Here is a 19693-nt window from a genome sequence, read left to right as displayed (position 1 = left end):
GAACAACCAATGAGTGAACTGCTACCTGCCACAGTAGAAGAGGCTTTGGAGTGTGTCTCAGTCCCCACAGCTTCTACAGAGATAATACTTGAACTATCCGCTGTTCCTCTAGAGTCTGCTGCTTCTGAAGAGTGGGAACTGGGCCAACCTGAGGATGCACAGAAGGAGACCCATGTGGATGACGTGGCCGCTAGTGACAGAAAAAATATTCCCCCCAAGAAGAACCGAATGGAGCCACTCAAGATGGACATGTCTAGGCCACCAAAAATGGTGATGCCTCTCACGTGTGAGTATTGAACTTCTCTGATAGTCTGACATGACTGGTTACCATGTAATACATTTTTGTATTTATCTTTCAAGGCTTTAGTATTGCAGACAGAATCTCATAATGTCCCCTGTAGTGTTTTGAGGTTATTTATTTGTAGTTCTTTCATAAGCAGTTTTAAGCTATTACGACAGTTCATTCATTTTGTTTTGCTCTTATAGTAACCTCCATTGTGTGTTTAATATAGGTTTAAAGCTGGGATACAAGTGTTCTGTCCACTAATCCCTTCTCCCTCCCCCAGCTTCCCAGATCTCTCTGCAGTGCCTGGAGTGTCACATCATCTTCAGCGACCACAAGAGCAAGAGCGCCACCTCAAGCAGAGTCACCCGGCAGAGTACGAGCAGTGCATGCTGGGGGATGCCCTGTTTGCCTGCTACGTCTGCGACCGCCACTTCACCAACTCCAGTGACCTTATGCTTCATCAGCGTGCGCACACGGAAAAGACACCCTTCAAGTGCCCCATCTGTGGTGAGGCCTTCAGCCGTTCCTCTGAGCTCACCCTCCATAAGAAGCTTCACTTCGGCCTGTACGGATACACCTGCGCAGACTGTGGAAAACCCTGCAAGACACTCACCTTACTGAAGTATCACCGCCGCACGCACACAGGGGAGAGGCCCTATGTCTGTAAGGAGTGTGGCAAGAGGTTTAGCATGTCCAAGGCCCTCCAGAAACACGCACTAGCGCATTTGCCGGAAGGAATGAAAGGAGACGTTGGAGGGATCACACCACCGACAAAGGCACAGCTAAAGAAGAATAGTGGTGAGTACTGAAAAACATGTTTGTTTTCATGTCATACAACTTCCCATACTGGGATGTGCAGTGAAACGCTAGTTGTATACACTATACAGTGATAAAGCTAGTGATATACACTATACAGTGATAAAGCTAGTGATATACAGTGATAAAGCTAGTGATTCTACGTAGAGCCAAACCTTTTTGTTTGTGACAAATGACTACTTCACCTTTTACACTAAGATGTAAACTTTCATCTGTATTCTTTGTATCTAGGCACTGCAGTGGTGAAATTGTCCTGCTCGGTGTGCAAGGCAACCTTCAAGACTGCCAAGACACGGCTGCATCACATGAAACACAAGCACAACCTGTGTGTTACAGCACCCAGCAGCACCACACTAGCTGGCCAACAGGTGAAGCTAGGTCAGCCCATCATAACCCAGGTTCATATGGGCCAGCCAACCTTTCTCCACATGGAACCCCTTGGGCCCCTCCACCAGGTGGAAAACATAGATACTGAACAAATCCGGAAACTAATAGAGTCTTTGGGGAACGTGCGCAAAGTGAACCAGGTGGTGATACTGGGTCAGGTGCTGCCACACGGTCAACCATTGGATCTACAGTGGCTACAGGGAAAGAGAGAGCATTTGCAATTCCGTTTTACTCAACCACATTTTATAGAGCTGAAAAAGATTGGGGGTGGAGACACTAAGTCAATGGGACTGGAACAGGCAAAGCCACAATGTGAATCGCTGGAACCAATTACTACATTGGAACCTGTAATATCAGATGGACAAATGGAGACCCCGTTACTTTCACACACACAGGAAGTTGCATACGCTGTGCCAGCTGAGCATGCTGGATTAAAACAAACACACGAAGGAGAGATGATTCCTCAGCAGTTACTTAGACAGACTGGTCAGGCAGTTGAAGAAGAGAACACTATGATTCAGACTGTGTCAGTGGAAGAGGTGTTCTGTCACAGTGAAACAGTTGAGCTCAGGGAAACGACTGAACAAAGTCAAACGGTTGTGTTGGAAGTCACTCCTTCACTGATACCAACTCTGGAATTGGAACAGACTCAAACCGATCAACAAGGACTTATGTCTGCTTCCTCACTACCAACATTTCTTTTTGAACAGACTTCTGGACAGAATCTAATGGTTCAGGAGGAAAATATCTCTGTACCGTCGCTCATACCAACAGTGGAGTTAAAGCTGAGGCCATTAAAAACTGACCAGCAGGAAGAACTCTCCACTTCCTCATTGGTACCAACAGTTAAGTTTGCACAAACTCCTCCTGGACAAACAAGCCAGGTAGGAGAGACAGCCAGACAGATGGAGACATTACAGTTAGAGCAGATCTATTCCAGTATTGGACAGACACAACAGACAGGAATAGGACAGCGAAGATCAGTTGAGAAACCTCTTCTAGAAAACACAGAGAATGACCAGCAGCACATTTTGGAAAATCCTTGTGAAGGAAAGAAACAGACATCACAAGAGCAGTTGCAGACACTGATAGATAAGTCTGCTTCTAACAACGCACTGAACAGCAGAGAGCTACAACCTTGCACTCAGACGTCAGAAATATTCCCTCCGCCGTCCGAGACTAAAGCACCACAGAGTTCACAACTGCCTGTGCATTTGATGTCAGTACAAGAATTTGTAAAAGTGAGGAAGAGAAAGCAGCCAAATAACTCTATAGTGCAAGGAAATATGCAACAGCAGACGGTTGAGGTGAAAGGGGAGGCTGCCAAACGACCAAGAGCAACGAAAGCTCATCTTGTTGTGAAGTTTGGTCCTAAAGAAAGGCCTAAAAATCAGAAGCTTCCACAACCATCTAAGTTGCTTCAGAAAGGAGACCAGATTCAGGATATGAACCAAATGTGTGTCTCAGCTCAACCTGACAAAAACTTGCCCTTAAAGGTTGGTAAAGAAAAAACGGTCAAGAGGAAAAACAATATTTCCAAGTCAAAAATCAAATCCCCATCCATATTGTGTGACCCACATGTGCAGCAAGTCTTGCAGGTAGATGAGCAGGTGCATCAAGTGAAGCCGGGGAAGAAGAAAGTAGAAAAGCAAAAGTATGTAATTAGTGAGACTTGTTCTGAGCAGATTAGCGCTGAACCAATTAGCGAGCAAGAGGTGATCACACCACCCAAGCCAAAAAAGAAAAAGCAGCAGACGATAGCGCAGGAGGACCAGCCTAAGAAAACAAAGGGCCAAAAGATGTCAAAAATGGGGAGAAAGAAAAATAAACCGAATGTGAAAGCAAGCCCCAAAACAGAAGATATGCCCGACCCTGAAATAAAGCAACAGTCCCTTCTCCTACTGAAGGGTCACAAACAGCCCCAATTGAAAGTTTACAAATTAGATGCCTCAAAAGCCCCCCAAGGTCAAACAGATCTCCACCAAGACACCCATCCCATCCATAAGAAGAAAGGGCCAAAAAGCAAGCAACTAAAAATGCTAGCTGCTGGAGGGAAAAGAAAAGTAGGGAGACCCAAAAAGAACCACACAGCACTCTCTGTGTTGGCTCCTTTAAAGACTACGTCTCATTCTTCTGACACCTCTCCGACCAAGCCAAAGACCAGGAGGAAACGTAAGGCCCAAAAAGTGGAGACAGAGGGGCTCATCAGTGGCTCTCATTCCCCGCGAGCCCTTGAATGTAAGGACTGTGGTGAGAGGTTCTCTGACGTCTCGTCCCTCCAGGAGCACAAGGCAGCCCTGCATGCAGTGGAGAGCCCTGGTCTCACCTACACTAACGGCAACATCTTTGAGGGCGTTTCTGGGTCAGATCTAGGCCCGCCTCCACTTAAAGAGACTGAGGAGGTCATTGAAAATTCATTGAGTCAAAACACGTTTGGAATGCAGGTAGCATCTGACTGGGATATGGCGGTGGAGATGAGAGAGGTAGGGTTGGGAGAAAGAGGGGAGCGAGTCTCTTTCCCAGCCCTAAACCCTTCCCTCTCTCTGCCTCTGGCTGCTGCACTTGTTGAAGGTGGACAGAAGGAAAGGGAGAAGAACATGAATAAAACCTCAGAGGGGATGGAATCATTTTCTCATATGGCACCAGATTCAACTCTTTCTTACTCCCCTCCACAAGTTCAATTTACTTATCTGGCCAAATCTGACAAGGTCCAACCCCTTCTGTCCGAGAATCTTTCTCCTACTCACCTCACACCCATAGCCCCCCTCCACAGCTGTCACCAAACAGGGGACACTAAGTCAGAGAGTCAGAGCAATATGAATGACACTGCTGATGCTCTCATACCTACCGTTTCTGGATTTGAGCACCTAGGGCCTATTGAGGATGAAATTAAAGAGGAGTTACTACTTGAGGTGGATTTGGTCACTGTTGGGGATGGGGACCAAAATGAGGGGGAACACCAGAGCTCACCGCATAAAGACAGTTCACAAAATGAGGGATCCAGCCTTCATGAAAACAGCACTCATGAAAACAATAGCACTCATGCACTATCTGCACATGCTCAGATTGAAAATGTGAATAGAACTGTAACAACACAAAATGTACAGACTAAATCCTGCCCCTCTGACCCGCTGGAGATCAAGCAAGAGGAGGAGGAAATTATGGTGCAGATGAGAGAAGTGGAAAAGAGGGGAGTGGGTAGAAGGAATTATACCAAGGGCAGGAGAAGAGGAGTTGGACGTGGGAGGAGAGGTTCAGCCACAAGGAAGGGTCGAGAAGGAGTGGGCATGAGAGAAATTGAACCAGAGAAAGAAATTGATGAATGTCAGGTAGTCTACCAGCTGTATTCACTCAATAATGATACTGAAATCAAGGATGAGGCAGACGTCACGACTCTCCATCCTGGTCAGTCATCTCCCATCAGTTTACAGACCGAGATCAGATCTATTTCTGAGCAAAACATGCTAACAGCTCCATGTCCATCTGGATCCTGCATCTCACCGCTTGAGGAGGACCCTGAGGACCAGGTAGTGTTTGAGCTTGAGTCAGTCACCACCAGTGTAGTGGAGGTGTTGAAGACCGAAGATGGGATGGTGATGAAAGGAGTAGCAGGGGACCAGGATGACAGGGACACTGGCCAATCCCCAGGCATCATACTGGAGAGGTTCCTCACCTCAAGGCAGAGCGAGGCAGCAGTGGGGGAGAATGGAGTGGTGCTCATGGTAGACTTGAGAGGTCAGGAGGTCAAGGTGGAGGAGAAAACCTCAGATTTGGTTCCTGTGCCACACACCTCTCATGCCAGACACACAGTGGAGCAGAGGGGGGTCAGGATGTATCTGCTGAAGCAGGAAAACAACCTGGTTTTGAATGACCCCCAGGTTAGTCAAGGTCAATCCCAATTGAATGTGGAGCACAGCAGTACCAGGCAGTGCATATTCTACCCCGTGAAGGAGGAGCGGGAGCTTCTGGATGAGCCATCTCAAAGTGAGCAGGGAGTACCAGCGCTGGTGGTGCCTGGAGAGGCCAAACTCAACCATCCAATGGAGAGACTATCTACTACCAACCCTGCAGTAGAGGAGTATGAGGTGAACAGGAGAGCAGCAAAGTTGAGATCTGAGATCAATGAGAATGGAGAAGGTAAGATCTCAACATGAGTCATGTGTTGTAGCAATGTACATTTTCATAAGCAATAGTGAAGTTATCCATAGATGTAACTAAATACTGTTTCTTTTTTTCCAGGTGACCTAGACTTTGAGCAGCAAGACACCGAAGAGCTTGTTGATTTCCTACTTCAGAATTCTGACGAAGTGGAGTCCGAGGTTGTTGAATGTTCTGACCCGCAGCCTGACCTTGAGGCTGTAGTCATGGCCTGTTTCCATGACAGCAAAAACCATCCTCACTGCATTCAAATTATATACCAAACAAGTAAGTATTGTAATTTGAATTTTACTCATGACTACACTGTACAATTTAATTAAAGTTTCTACTTTTTATTGTCATGTACTGTATGTATCCTTAAGGACATGTCATGCTATCAGTTTTGTTGTAAATTGTTGTCCTCAGCTTGCCAACCACAGAAAGCCAGGCTCATTCAGTATCTATGGAAGGGTCCCAGGCAGGGACTGGCTACAGGAAACCCATTGATTACTTCTCCAAGTATTTTGGTTGGGACGCTTGGGCAGAGATTGCCCGTTGCACAAATAAAGTGTCCCATCTTTCAAACGCAGTATCAGCAAAAGAGGTGGCCCAGTTTGTCGGAATCCACATTGCCATGGGAACATTGAAGGTATGTAAATGAAAGTATTGGCGTATAACCTGAATCTTATTCCTATGGCGTCTAGTTTTATTGCATCGTCATCCTTACTACACAGAATGGGACATGTAAAGAACAAATTAGTTAGGCCTAGTGGGTAAAACTCATGCTAATCTCTGCACTTTTGAATGTCTACAGTCATTCTTATGAGCACACTATCTAATGCTGCATAAACTAACATTGTCTTCAATGTCGTTCTCCCTTTCTCCTCTCCTAGTTCCCCAGTCTCAAGCTGTACTGGCAGGACTTCACCAGGGTGCCTCTGGTTGCTGACACCATGTCTGCCTCCCGCTTCTCCCAACTCTCCTGCAAACTGCAACTGGCATCTCCAGCTCCAGCAGGGGATCCCTTGGACACCCAGGAAGCTGGACACAGTGGTAATCCAGACAGGCCTAAGGAGGGAGACCCCACACGCAACCCTCTCAGAGCTTTACACACCCCAGCTAACCCTACAGTTGGCACAACTAGAGGTGAACTGGATGGCAGCGGCCACACACTTACACGCGGCCACAGTCAAATACAAGCTCTTAGCTCCAAGTCTGTGTCTGCAAAATCCACAACCCAGACGTCCACAGACCCTCACAGCATTTGGCAGAGGTGTGGGGACATGCCATCCAGTCAGGACTGTTTTAGTTTTAAAACTGACCCCCTTTGGAGGGTTAGACCGTTAATGGACCATGTTCGGGCTGGATGCCTGATGCTGAGAAGAGAGGGTGACCATGGAGTCGATCAATACCCTCTCCCTTTGACGTGTAGAGCGGTCAACAACAAGCGGCCCTCCTTGCACAGCACAGTCTTAGTTAGATCTGACGGTCTGATCATAGATTTCAACCTTAGTCTGGATCTCTCCAACAAAGAGGCCACTGTTGAGAAAATGGTGCCTAGAGATGGGATGGTGTATCTCTGCAAGCAGGAGCTCTCTACCCCTGCCATGTTGGAGCACCTCCTTGGGTCTGGGGTGCATGGTGCGGGAAAGGTGGGAGGAGCCAAAGGACAGATGGGTGATGAGTTTGTTAGCTCTGACGGGCGGCTGATGCTTCACAGGTACCATCTCGGCTTCATCCTCTCTACTGTAGGGAAGGCCCAGCAGAACATGGCATCGCTCGTCGACAGCTTCGAGAAGGCTCAAAAAGCAACCAGCCTCAATAGAGACTTACTGAATCTCTACCATTCCCCACTCTCAGCCTCAGAACCAACTAGCTGGCCACAGGCTGTTCTGTGGTACCTTACAGATCTGGCTCTGGTAAACTCATGGATGCAGTACAGGCAGGATCATGTTCCTCTGCCTGAGCCTTTGAACCTCATGGCATTCAGGCTAGAGGTCTCCAAGGCCTTGATCCTCTCTAGTGGCTCAGACACCCAGGACTCAGCCCCTCCGCACCCCCCTCAGAAATTACACTCCCCGGGCACAGCCCCAGATCCTGGCCTGTTACAGGATAGTCCTCTCCCTGACATGGCCACGCAGTACGACGGTTCGGGCCACTGGCCGGAGCAGCTTGGGGAGGGAGAAGGTGGCAGGTGCCGCTTCGGAGGCTGTGAGCGACTGTCTCGAGTACGATGCCTCAAGTGTTGCGTGTTTCTCTGTATCTCTCGTAATCACAACTGCTTCTTGAATTTCCACAGTCAAGGGACTTTTTGAAGCTGATAAGATTTGTTTTTTATTAAGTGGTGCACGTTTTATTTAATGCTATGTTTAGCTTTTCTTTAAACATGTTTTTTCTTTTAGGTTAGATGCTCTGATTTCATATTTCTCCCCCTACCCCAAATATGTTTTTGAGTAGTACTCTTTTCAGTGTCAGCTTCAGTACTGTGCATCAAATTAGGAACTTGGTCCCTTTTTTTTTAGCCTACTGTGTAAATGTAATCTTAATGTATGCAATGGCTTTTGTATGAATTTGTCAACAAAATAAAATGTGAAGAGAATTAATGATAACCTTAAAGTCAATGTCTCTGAAACCAAGTGAAAATACATTTGAAGTTGTTTTTGAAATTATAATTTAAAATAGTACTGCATTTTTTTATTAACCTTGTTTAGTTGTTTACATGCCAAGCAGCTTTTGCATGTGTTTTTTGTTGCGTTCTTTGTAAATGTAATAATTTAGTTAATACTGTTGGAGTAAATACATGTACGTTTCCTGACTGTTTGGGTTGTGAATTGTATTGGTCCACCTGCTGCTCTCAAGGTACATTTTTCACCGGAGTTATTCATCAAATCTTTAGCTTCAAACAGCGAATTAATTAGATTATTTACCAAATCAACTGCACGCAAGCATAGACAAACACGTGTCTATGCATTTACTCAAATTAAGGATAAAAGAGCAGAGAAGCATTCAAAATGGAATTGTCTTGTTGAAGACCAAAGTATTGCCCTTGTCACGTGACAAGGGGCAATTCAATTTCCACATTCACTGTACTGGAAGCGGTTTGAGGTAGGTGGCTAACGGCTTGTTCGCAATTCATGTTTAGCTGTAACGTTAGTTTGCTAGTATCGTTTAAGACTTATGCCTACATATGTACCATTATCATGGTGGGGCAGTTGGTTTCCGTGAACTAAACGTGTCCGTAAAATGCTAAGTTATTTCTCCGTTTTGAATTGTTAGCCAGCCAGCTAATGTAGCTAGCTGGGTTATGTTATTCGAATTTGGTGTTAGTTCAGCAAACCATTGAGGAGTAAGACTAAGGTAAATACACCACTGACTGTTAAACCGTCTTGCAAGAACCTAAAACTAACCCATAACCATTTATTTTTTTATAAATTTGTAACGAAAATATCGGGCTGTGTATCAGGCGTGTCGGTGTAGCCTTTTTCAACCATTAGCTAACGTTTGTCTAACAGGAGTTTCGCGAAGTCCTATTTAGACAACGTTAACATGAGTACAAATGTAACATATAATCATTGGCATGCTGTATACATATAGCCAAAGTATAACTACCGTTGCTTCACTAAGTGAAAATTATAATCTGTTTCTGGGGAAACTCGCAATATATCCTTTTAATGTCGAGTAACTTGCTACCGTTAGCTGATAGGGGGCAATCTTCTCACCGTTAGCTAACTTTAGGGCCTTGTTGGTTTGGGAGCCTATATCAGTTAACGTTAGCGCATTGAGCTGCTAGCTGTGCATGTTTTAACGTTCTTATGTCTGACTTTTGCAAGCAAATTAAAGCTATTAAATCAATTATGGGCATTTAGCTAGCTGTAGTTAATGTTAGTTAACAGCTGGCTATGTAGTTAACTAGTCAACAACTTAGTTCGCAACTAACATCGAATTAGCCAGCCAGCCATAAAGTCAGTGAACCCTTTTTTATTTTTAGCATTCAGTCCAAATAAGTGGGATTTAATTGCGATATAGCTGTGCACAAGACTTAGTTATTTTACATGTCTGTCATAACTTCTCAGTTATCAAGCTTGCAATGTGATGATTTATTATTAGCTATATTAAAACTCATCTGGCTACATTACATATTAATGTACCTCCCTGGTTGGCAAAGTCGATCATCTTATGTTTAAACTTTTCAGGACATCCAGTCTCCCACGATGGACTCAGACATACTGAATATAGAGGAGATAGTGATGGGGAAGGGGCCACCAGATCCCCCTGCAGAACTGACCACTGAGAAACCAGCAGAACCCTACAAACCCATCTCCTTCAAAGCACCGCCTCCACCCACCATTCAACCATGTGAGTTGGGTGGCAGTTACTTATTTTGGTTGAAATTGTTTTTTTATTGCAGAAAAAACAGTACACATACAAAAGTATACAAACAGACAATGTTAACAACCTATGCTTTGGGGTACAAGAAATTACTTCTACAAAGACCTTACGATGCACACATATTGGGTGGCAGTTACTCTACGTAACTCTACTGTTTTAAGTTTTTGTAATGACTCACAGATGGGGCCGTTACGGTGACCGTATTACCGCCACACCGGTGGTCACGAGTCATGGCTGCAGTCAAATTCCATGTGACCGTTTAGTCACGGCAATTAGGCTTCTCCAAGCTCTGATGCTGCTGATGGTCATTAGTAGCCAACCAAACTGCCTAACTGCTTGGTACTCAGCATGCAATTGTCCCTCTTATCACTCTGACATCCATGATAATGAACCATGGGAAAAGCATCCTCCATTTGCTATTTAAGTGCATAGATGACATGTGTTTTTTTCTCCGCTGCCTCTGTTTCGAGACAGGTGCATGATAATGGTCTGTTCTAAATCAAAACAAATTTCAACCATATTATTTAGTATATGTGAAGACAAGCTGAAATCAAGAATAGTGTGATGGGTGACAATATTAGCATATCACTTGTGAATAATATAATACCCAGCTTAAGACAAACAGTGCATGTTTTTTTGCAACTTTTTCAAATCATAGTCACAAACCTCATGTAGCCTACCCCATAGGACTCCATGTTTGTTTGGTAAGGATTTATCACAAATAAAGTGGCCAAATAACTGGTTAAAATGAAGCACATTAATCTACTTCACAACGGGTGTAGAGCTTAACTGGCATAACTACTCTGCGGGTAAGTTTCAAGTTCAGGGAAGGTAGTTTACACCATAAAAATGCACCTTTTATCATAAAAGCATTACATGCATAATCATACTTTTGAAAATGGTATTTTCCTGCTAATGGAACATTTGCACTTATAACCTACTGCTATGTGCGCATTGCTGCGCTTATAATGTGAAGAAATAGCCTTATAGTTTATCAACATTTTATGCCGTTTTCATCTCTTGCGTCAGGCTCATTGCTTGAAACAGGTTTTTTGATGCTAGTGGTTGTATTAATTTGGGATCTATTGCATCCCACAACTGTCCCAGACTGTTAGGAATATGTATTTCTCTCACAGAATAGAATAGGTCAACTTTTGTATTATGGGCGATAGTCGATTGACATAGGCAAGTGCGTTTGCTGTTCGTTGGGTCTACTCATCTTGTTGGCTGATGAATAGTAAATTGGGACAGTTCTTCCAATATCTTCAATATGCACTTCCGAATTGGATAAGGACACACAGATTTGCCTCCCTGACGTGTCTGTCGTCACTTATATCCTGTGAGAAAAACCTGATCACGTGACGGAGAGCGAGTGAGAGGTGCTTCGGCACACAGCCGGCAGAAGGGAATTATAATTATTATATTCAGCCCAATGGCACAAAGGCCACTGTCTGCAAAAGGCATGGATTATTTTAGGGGGTGTTACAGCCACACAGAGGATGCAGCTGGGAAAATCGAGGCCTTATCAAGTGCTTGTCAAATTATGAATGAGAAACTGATGAAGTGTGTACAGCCTTGCCAAAACAACTAAGCAGAGCTCATGCCTTTCATGCAACTTTAAAAAAAAATCATCTTTAGTTGCATCATGCAGCCAGGAATGTATTAAAAATCACAACCCAACATTTGTCACAACTACAGTTACATTACTCTAAATTAATAATATAGGAGTGCCTTTAAAAAAGTTTTTTAACCTTTCAACACAGTATAGCCGCATGTGCGCAATCTCTCAAATAATTTGGAGAAAATATCCTTTCAATTTTGTTCAGCTATTTTCAATTGTATTCTGAAAACTATAAAATAATGCCATGGAATTCTAAGCAAATCTTTTCTCCCAATTGATCTAGTGTAGCCCACAGCCATATGGCATAGCCAGATCAGGGCCTAACATAAGGACAACTCTGAGTATGATATTCTGTTCTTCTGAACTAGACTACATTTTCTTCGTTTCTTTAGACCTGTCTAAAATAAATAATGGATTTGTGATATTACATGGATTTGTTAGACTTTAAAAAATATATATTTTTAAATGTAGTTGTTCCAAAGGTCTGCATCAGTGGCTTGTTGGAGATGCTAAATGTGTTTGTTAATTAACAGTCAATTACTGAGATCTTCAGTCCATTTGCTTGCTAATCACCGTCTGACAAAATGTAATGACCGTCACGTCACAGCCCTACACATAGACAAATACAGATTTTCTTTGGGTTGAATGAAATCAATCTGGTAGGTAGGGAAGGCAATGCATATTCAGCTGTCATATCGCTGACCCCCTCTTCTCACAGATCAGCATGAGAACCTGCAGTGTTTCCAGTGCTTCATCACCTTCTGTAACTCCAAAGCCAAGGAGAGGCACATGAAGAAGAGCCATCGTGAGGAGTACAAGCAGCAGCTCCAGCAGGTATGCTACTACACAACCTGCCTAACAATCAAAACACTTTCTAGAAGGTATTACCTACTGAAGCCCTGTTTTTACCTTAATGTTTTCTGTCATATAATAAGCTTCAGACCAACATACAGTTGAAGTTGGAAGTTTACATACACTTATGTTGGAGTCATTAATACTTGTTTTTCAACCACTCCACAAATTTCTTGTTAACCAACTATAGTTTTGACAAGTCGGTTAGGGCATCTACGTTGTGCATGACACAAGTAATTTTTCCAACAATTGTTTACAGACAGATTATTTCACTTAGAATTCACTGTATCACAATTCCAGTAGGTCAGAAGCTTACATACACTAAGTTGACTGTGCCTTTAAACAACTTGGAAAATTCCAGAAAAGGATGTCATGGCTTTAGAAGCTTCTGATACGCTAATTGACATAATTTGAGTCAATTGGGGGATGTACCTATGGATGTATTTCAAGGCTTACCTTCAAACTCAGTACCTTGTTGCTTGACTATTGGAAAATCAAAAGAAATCAGCCAGACCTCAGGGGGGAAAAACTGTAGACTTCCACGAGTCTGGTTCATCCTTGGGAGCAATTTTCAAATGCCTGAAGGTACCACATTCACCTGTACAAACAATAGTACGCAATTATAAAGACTTTTTTTTTCTGGAGTGATAAATGATCAGATGGTCATGTACAGGTAGAGATATTGGTGTGCAAAAGAGCAGAAAAGTAAATAAATATAAACAGTATGGGGATGAGGTAGGTAAATTGGGTGGGCTATTTACCGATAGACTATGTACAGCTGCAGCGATCGGTTTGCTGCTCAGATAGCAGATGTTTGAAGTTGGTGAGGGAGATAAAAGTCTCCAACTTCAGCGATTTTTTTTTTTTTTTTTTTTTTTTTTTTTTTTTTTTTTTTTTTTTTTTTGCAATTCGTTCCAGTCACATGCAGCAGAGAACTGGAACGAAAGGCGGCCAAATGAGGTGTTGGCTTTAGGGATGATCAGTGAGATACACCTGCGTGGCCCCACGGAGCCGTCATACCGCTCAGGAAGGAGACGCGTTCTGTCTCAGAGGTGAACGTACTCTGGTGCGAAAAGTGCAAATCAATCCCAGAACAACAGCAAAGGACCTTGTAAAGATGCTGGAGGAAACAGGTACAAAAGTATCTATATCCACAGTAGGAAGGAAGCCACTGCTCAAAAACCGCCATTAACCTGTTGAAACTCTAGGGGCGCAATTTCATTTTTGGATGAAAAACGTTCCCGTTTTAAACAAGATATTTTGTCACAAAAAGATGCTCGACTATGCATATAATTGATAGCTTTCGAAAGAAAACACTGACGTGTCCAGAACTGCAAAGATATTTTCTGTGCGTGCCCTAGAACGTGAGCTTCAGGCAAAACCAAGATGAGACGGCATCCAGGAAATGAGCAGGATTTTTGAGGCTCTGTTTTCCATTGTCTCCTTATATGGCTGTGAATGCGAGAGGAGTAAGTCTGCCCTTTCTGTCGTTTCCCCAAGGTGTCTGCAGCATTGTGACGTATTTGTAGGCATATCATTGGAAGATTGACCATAAGAGACCACATTTACCAGGTGTCCGCCCGGTGTCCTGCGCCGAAATTGGTGCGCAAAAGTCAGCTGCAAGTATTTTTCCATGGAATTTAGAGAAGAATACAGGCTTCCACGAACGATATATCAATGAAGAGATATGTGAAAAAACACCTTGAAGATTGATTCCAAACAACGTTTGCCATGTTTCGGTCGATATTATGGAGTTAATTCGGAAAAAGTTTGACGTTGTAGGTGACTGAATTTTCGGTTCGTTTCGGTAGCCAAATGTGATGTACAAAACGGAGCGATTTCTCCTACACACAGACGCTTTCAGGAAAAACTGCGCATTTGGTATGTAACTGAGAGTCTCCTCATTGAAAACATCCGAAGCTCTTCAAAGGTAAATGATTTTATTTATTTGGTTATCTGGTTTTTGTGAAAATGTTGCGTGCTAAATGCTACTCAAAATGCTAAGCTAGCTTAGCATACTCTTACACAAATTAGTGAATTGCTATGGTTCAAAAGCATATTTTGAAAATCTGAGATGACAGTGTTGTTAAGAAAAGGCTAAGCTTGAGAGAAGGCGCATTATTTTCATTTTATTTGCGATTTTCAGAAATCGTTAACGTTGTGTTATGCTACTGAGCCTGAGGCTTTAGTCACGATCCCGGATCCGGGATGGGGAGATTCAAGAGGTTAAAAAGCCAGACTACGGTTTGCAACTGCACATGGGGACAAAGATCGTACTTTTTGGAGAAATGTCCTCTGGTCTGATGAAACAAAAATAGAACTGTTTGGCCATAATGAACCTCGTTATGTTTGGAGGAAAAAGGAGAAGGCTTGCAAGCCGAACAACACCATCCCAACCGTGAAGCATGGGGGGGTGGCAGCAATCATGTTGTGGGGGTGAAATGAAACATTTGACCCAAGTTAAACAATTTGCAGGCAATGCTACTAAATACTAATTGAGTGTATGTAAACTTCTGACCCACTGGATCTGTGATGAAAGAAATAAAAGCTGGAAAAAATCATTCTCTCTACTATTATTCTGACATTTCACATTCTTAAAATAAAGTGGTGATCCTAACTTACCTAAGACAGGAAATTCTTACTAGGATTAAATGTCAGGAATTGTGAAATTCTGTTTAAATATATTTGGCTAAGATGTATGTAAACTTCCGACCTCAACTGTAAATGCTTATTTCCAGACTAGACCCGTAGGAATTTGCTGCATAACATAATTTATACACGTCTGCATTTTCTTCCCAGGGAGATACTCTGTTCACCTGCTATGTGTGTGACCGTACCTTTCCGTCCTCTGAGGAGCTGACCCAGCACCAGGGCTCACACAACAAGGAGGACAAGCCCTTCAAGTGTCCCCACTGCCAGGAGAGCTTCCGCACCTTCTCTGAGGTGAGTGCAGAACAGTGACACAGGTTTTGAACCAATATATGTTTAGTATAACACTGCTTGAAATGAACTAGTGAAGTGTCAGACTCAAGGTCTCAACATAATAAATAAGTAAATAAATAAATGTGTTTTTATCGTCAGATACACCGGATAGGTGCAGTGAAATGTGTTGATTTATAGGGTCAGCTATAGTACGGAGCCCCTGGAGAAAATAAGGGTTAAGTGCCTTGCTCAATGCCACGTCGACAGTTTTCACCTTGTCTGCTCGGGTATTAGAATCAGCAACCTTTTACTTACTAACCCAACACTCTAACCCCTAGGCTACTTGCCACCCAGGCTACATTAACACTTGCCCAGGGCAATAAAACATTTTCAAGCAAGGAGATTATAGATTGAAATTGTCCAAATGGACAAGTAAAGAAATCACTATCAAACAATTAGGCTACTCTGATCAGAATTGGATATAATTGTCCTCCGGATGTGATGTGTCTCTCACTGTACTCCCAATCTATGCAGAGTGCATCGGAGTATAATTATTGTAGTCCTGTGTTGAAGGGCATGAGGGTCTTTCAATCATGCAGTCGCGAGATGCGTTTTGATCAAAGTGCACATTTGTTGATATTCATTGCTAGTTAGTGAGTTATTTGCCCAGTTAGGGCAAATTTTTGGTCAGAAATTAAAATCCTGGAAAGGTCATGGTGTGTACATCGCCTGCGTGGGTGTCTATGGGCTGTTGTCATAGAGGGATAGAGAGAGAGATGTTTGCTCAGCAGGTAAAATAATAAGACTAACTAATTGCCAATTCAAAACATTGTGTACTATAGCTGGTTCTCGCTAACTATTTAGCTATTAGCATGTATTAATGTTCGATGTCCTAAAATAACTTTCCACTGGCACTTGTGTATAACCGTAAATTGTTGACAGTTCAGTTGATGAAACCAATTCTGCCTACTCTGTTTAATACTGTCTCGACCTCAAAATTGGCTAAGAATCTCTATTCAATACTGGCCATGAAATTCTGACAAAGTAATAAAAAAAAGTTATTGATTAGTAACTCCTATGCTGTCAACATTTCCCTGAACACTGAATATTTTAAATTTACAAATAGTTAAAGATCTTAGTTAGCTACCTCTCCCACCTTAGCCATTTGATCCCCGGTACATTAAGTGAGGGAATTATTCTATAAAGATATCAAAAAGTATTTGGTTGTAATTGTAATGTTGCAGGGTGGCCAACTATCCTCCTGGAGAGCTACTTTGGAGTGCAGGCTTTTGTTCCAGCCCTGCTTGAACACACCACATAGTAAAACAACAGCTACTTGACTCTGGTGTGTTTGACCAGGGTTGGATCAAAAGCCTGCACACCCAGTAGCTCTCCAGATGGAGGGTTGACGGACCATGTTTTATACAGTAGCCTTTTATATCAGTGCAGCATTTTACTTTGTGGGGGTTATGTGCCTTTGCTCAAGGCCACTAGGAGGAGATGTAGTACATGGGATCAGAGACCAGCAGCCTCCTATTGTCAATACCAGTGTTGATAATTAATGATATTTTGTGAAATGGTTCCTTGCATCACTCAACACAGTTTCAGTCACCTTTTTGGCCCATGGTGTTACAGATCCCTTTTTTTTTGGCGACTTGAGCTTTCAGACAATAAAAAACACAGTCCTGTTTGTGGCTAGAACAGTTAATGTCAATCACTGGACTCTTCCCTCAGCCTTGACTCACATTTCCGTTCTGTTCACTCTCTGTTCCCCCTCAGCTGACGACCCACAGGAGACAAGTTTGTCCAGAGAGGCAATTTGTGTGTAAGGACTGCAGTGAGACCTTCCGCAGCCCTGCCCTCCTTCGTACCCACCGCTTGGCCCAGCACCCCCGTCCAGAGGCAGAGGTGGATGAGCCAGATGACCCTACCAAGACCCACCGCTGTGGGAAGTGCAACCGGGGCTTCGAGACCGAGTCTGAGCTAATAATGCACCAGGAGAACCACGCCGGTGACCAGCACTGCAATGGCAGTGCTTCGCCTGCAAAGAAGCGCGGACGGCCCTTTAAAGCAGAGGATGCAACGGTCGGAGAGAAGAAAGGGAAGAGGAGAAAGAAGAAGGAAGAGGGCACAGAGGCGGAGGAGACTGGAAACAATGCAGAGGAGGCTGCAGCAGCTCCGGCTGAGACCAAGGGGAAAGCAGCAGCAGCAGCAGCAGGAGGTGGCAGGCGAGGTCGTCCTAAAGCAGCAGCAGGCGAGGAGGCCAGAGAAGACGACAGTGAAGCCCCAGCAGAGGAGAAGAAACCCAAAGCGGCTCCCGCTCCACCCAAGCAACACCCCTGCCCTGAGTGTGAGCTCACGTTCCCTGCCCTGGCCCAGCTCCGCGCCCACAAGAAGGAAAAGCACACCCCACGTAAGGCCCATCCCTGCGAGGAGTGTGAAGAGAGCTTTGCCCGTCCCGAGCAGCTAGAAGCTCACAAGAACCGGGCACACACCAAGGGGCGTTACGCCTGCCCTACCTGTGGCAAGAGCTTTGGCCGAGAGAGCAACCTGAAGGGCCACCAGCAGAGCAGCCACCCAGAGGAGGAAGAGGAGGAGGAGAAGCAAGAGGCGGCGGGCCGCAGCAAGAGATAATTCAGAATGGGGAAGGGGGTTTTCTGTAAAGTGATTGGGGAGGGGGACGAAGTATCAGAGGGGTTTTAAAGAAGTTGAATTTGGTCAGGGGTTTTTGGTTGAGGTTGGGTGTAAAATTTAGATCATAAGTTTGAGGTGTTTTTAGAATGTGAGGAATTTCTTGCAGGATTTTTAACAGGTGACCTGAGGTGTCCCACTGACTGTTCAACATGTTGTCATTTTTGGATTGTGTTAGGATGTTCAAGGCACACATCACACTTGGAGTGACTGACTTACTAACCAAAAGATGTTAGTCCTTGTTAAACCCATCTGTTTCTTTTCTGGACTAAGAATGACAATAATTAGTTTTGGATATCGTGTTTGTTCCCTCTGTTTTGATTATCTTTAAATGATGATCATGAGAATTGAGTTACTGTTTTTACATTATTTTTAGAGGTGTATGTAAAATGGCTTTCATGCTGTCTGACATGGAGCTTTTCTTGTTTGTTTTATGATTTTTATATTGCTAATTACGTTTTCTGTAGTAGAAGATAAAATGCAACCACCATGCATTTTATAAAACCTGTTGGCTATTTACTTTTTGAAAAGGATTGTGATACGTGAACCATGGATTGTAATGTTTGGGAGTTACATAACGTCTCTTAGAAATTGCATCTATTTATATACGGTTTCATGTGGTGGTGCATTGTAGTGCCAAACTTTCAATTATGATTAACTTCTAAATTGTACTGCTATTGTTAAATGTGCAGGGCATAAAAAATATCAGTGTATTTATCCTCTTAAGTTCGTTTGGATTAGGCTCAATGGTTCTTCTTTGGTGTCATGCATGGATTTTAACATAATGTCATCCTAAACAATGGTTGTAAAGAAGACTAATAGTCAATGACTCGAATTAGGATAATCCTGCCACCAGCTACACTTTGTCACCTATATTTCTGATCTGTTATACTTAATTTAAATATTCTAATGAACTTTACATAAATTATTTGGTTTAAGTTTGGCATGATGACGAAATGACCAGAGGCCTGAATGGACGTTTTCATTGTTCTCCCCATGTAACATGCCTGGACACTCTGCCAATATGTAATAAAGGTGCTACAGAATGATACATTTGTCTGTTTGCCTTTCAATGTGTCCTTCATTACCCCCTATTTTTATTAATTTGTGCTTTGTGACGTCACCCGCTATTGCCTAGCAGCTGTAACTACAGACACGATTATCAATTAAATTCGGAATTAAAACATTTTAAAGGTAGTAAGTAGGCCCCAAAAAATCACTGACCGTAGGTCAACCAATCTTTCTGCGGACAATCCCAAACGTAATCCCTCACCTAGCGCAGGTAATTGAAAAAGTGGACAGGCTATTTGTAGAGTATGATGGATTAACGAAAAAACTGAATCTAAATGAAATATAGGGGTTTTATAGTCGCGCAAAGAGTAATTAAGACGACAGCAGATGCCCTGTGTTGATAGCAAGATTAACATAATTTAGTTTACTACGCCCTCTGCTGTTTAAAAGAAAGTATTGCGTTTCTAAAATAAAGTTACCTTTGAGTTGCTTTTTTGCGTTATCAAAATGGATCTAAGCTTAAAGTATCTTGTGAGCTTGCTGATTTGCAAAACAGTTTCCAACACACATAGTTCGTCTTT

General features: G+C 43.3%; 2 protein-coding genes across 3 annotated transcripts; both read left to right on the top strand.

Annotated features, from left to right (window-relative positions):
• Positions 1-9: 9 nt before the first annotated feature.
• LOC135523022 (uncharacterized) lies at positions 10-7953 on the top strand. The gene is given in 8 exon segments (XM_064949749.1): positions 10-286; positions 567-623; positions 626-1084; positions 1334-5626; positions 5729-5914; positions 6053-6153; positions 6156-6275; positions 6520-7953. Coding segments are annotated over 8 exon segments (6915 nt in total). The 3' UTR covers positions 7942-7953.
• Positions 7954-8624: 671 nt separating this feature from the next.
• LOC135522005 (zinc finger protein 883-like) lies at positions 8625-19152 on the top strand. Of its 2 annotated transcripts, none has more exons than XM_064947869.1 (5): positions 8625-8731; positions 9820-9982; positions 12355-12470; positions 15288-15431; positions 17190-19152. In XM_064947869.1, exons 2-5 carry the CDS (start codon positions 9838-9840, stop codon positions 18042-18044), a joined length of 1260 nt encoding a protein of 419 aa, XP_064803941.1. In that variant the 5' UTR covers positions 8625-8731; positions 9820-9837; the 3' UTR covers positions 18045-19152. The 2 variants fall into 2 exon arrangements, with proteins under 2 accessions (XP_064803941.1, XP_064803942.1); XM_064947870.1 differs by lacking the exon at positions 8625-8731 and adding an exon at positions 8765-8983.
• The last annotated feature ends 541 nt before the right edge of the window (positions 19153-19693 follow it).

Source organism: Oncorhynchus masou, chromosome 30 (assembly GCF_036934945.1).
Source record: "Oncorhynchus masou masou isolate Uvic2021 chromosome 30, UVic_Omas_1.1, whole genome shotgun sequence".
In the NCBI taxonomy this organism is placed as follows: Eukaryota; Metazoa; Chordata; class Actinopteri; order Salmoniformes; family Salmonidae; genus Oncorhynchus; species Oncorhynchus masou.
Note: the sequence above shows the minus strand (reverse complement) of the source record. Positions and strands in the feature narration are given on the sequence as shown.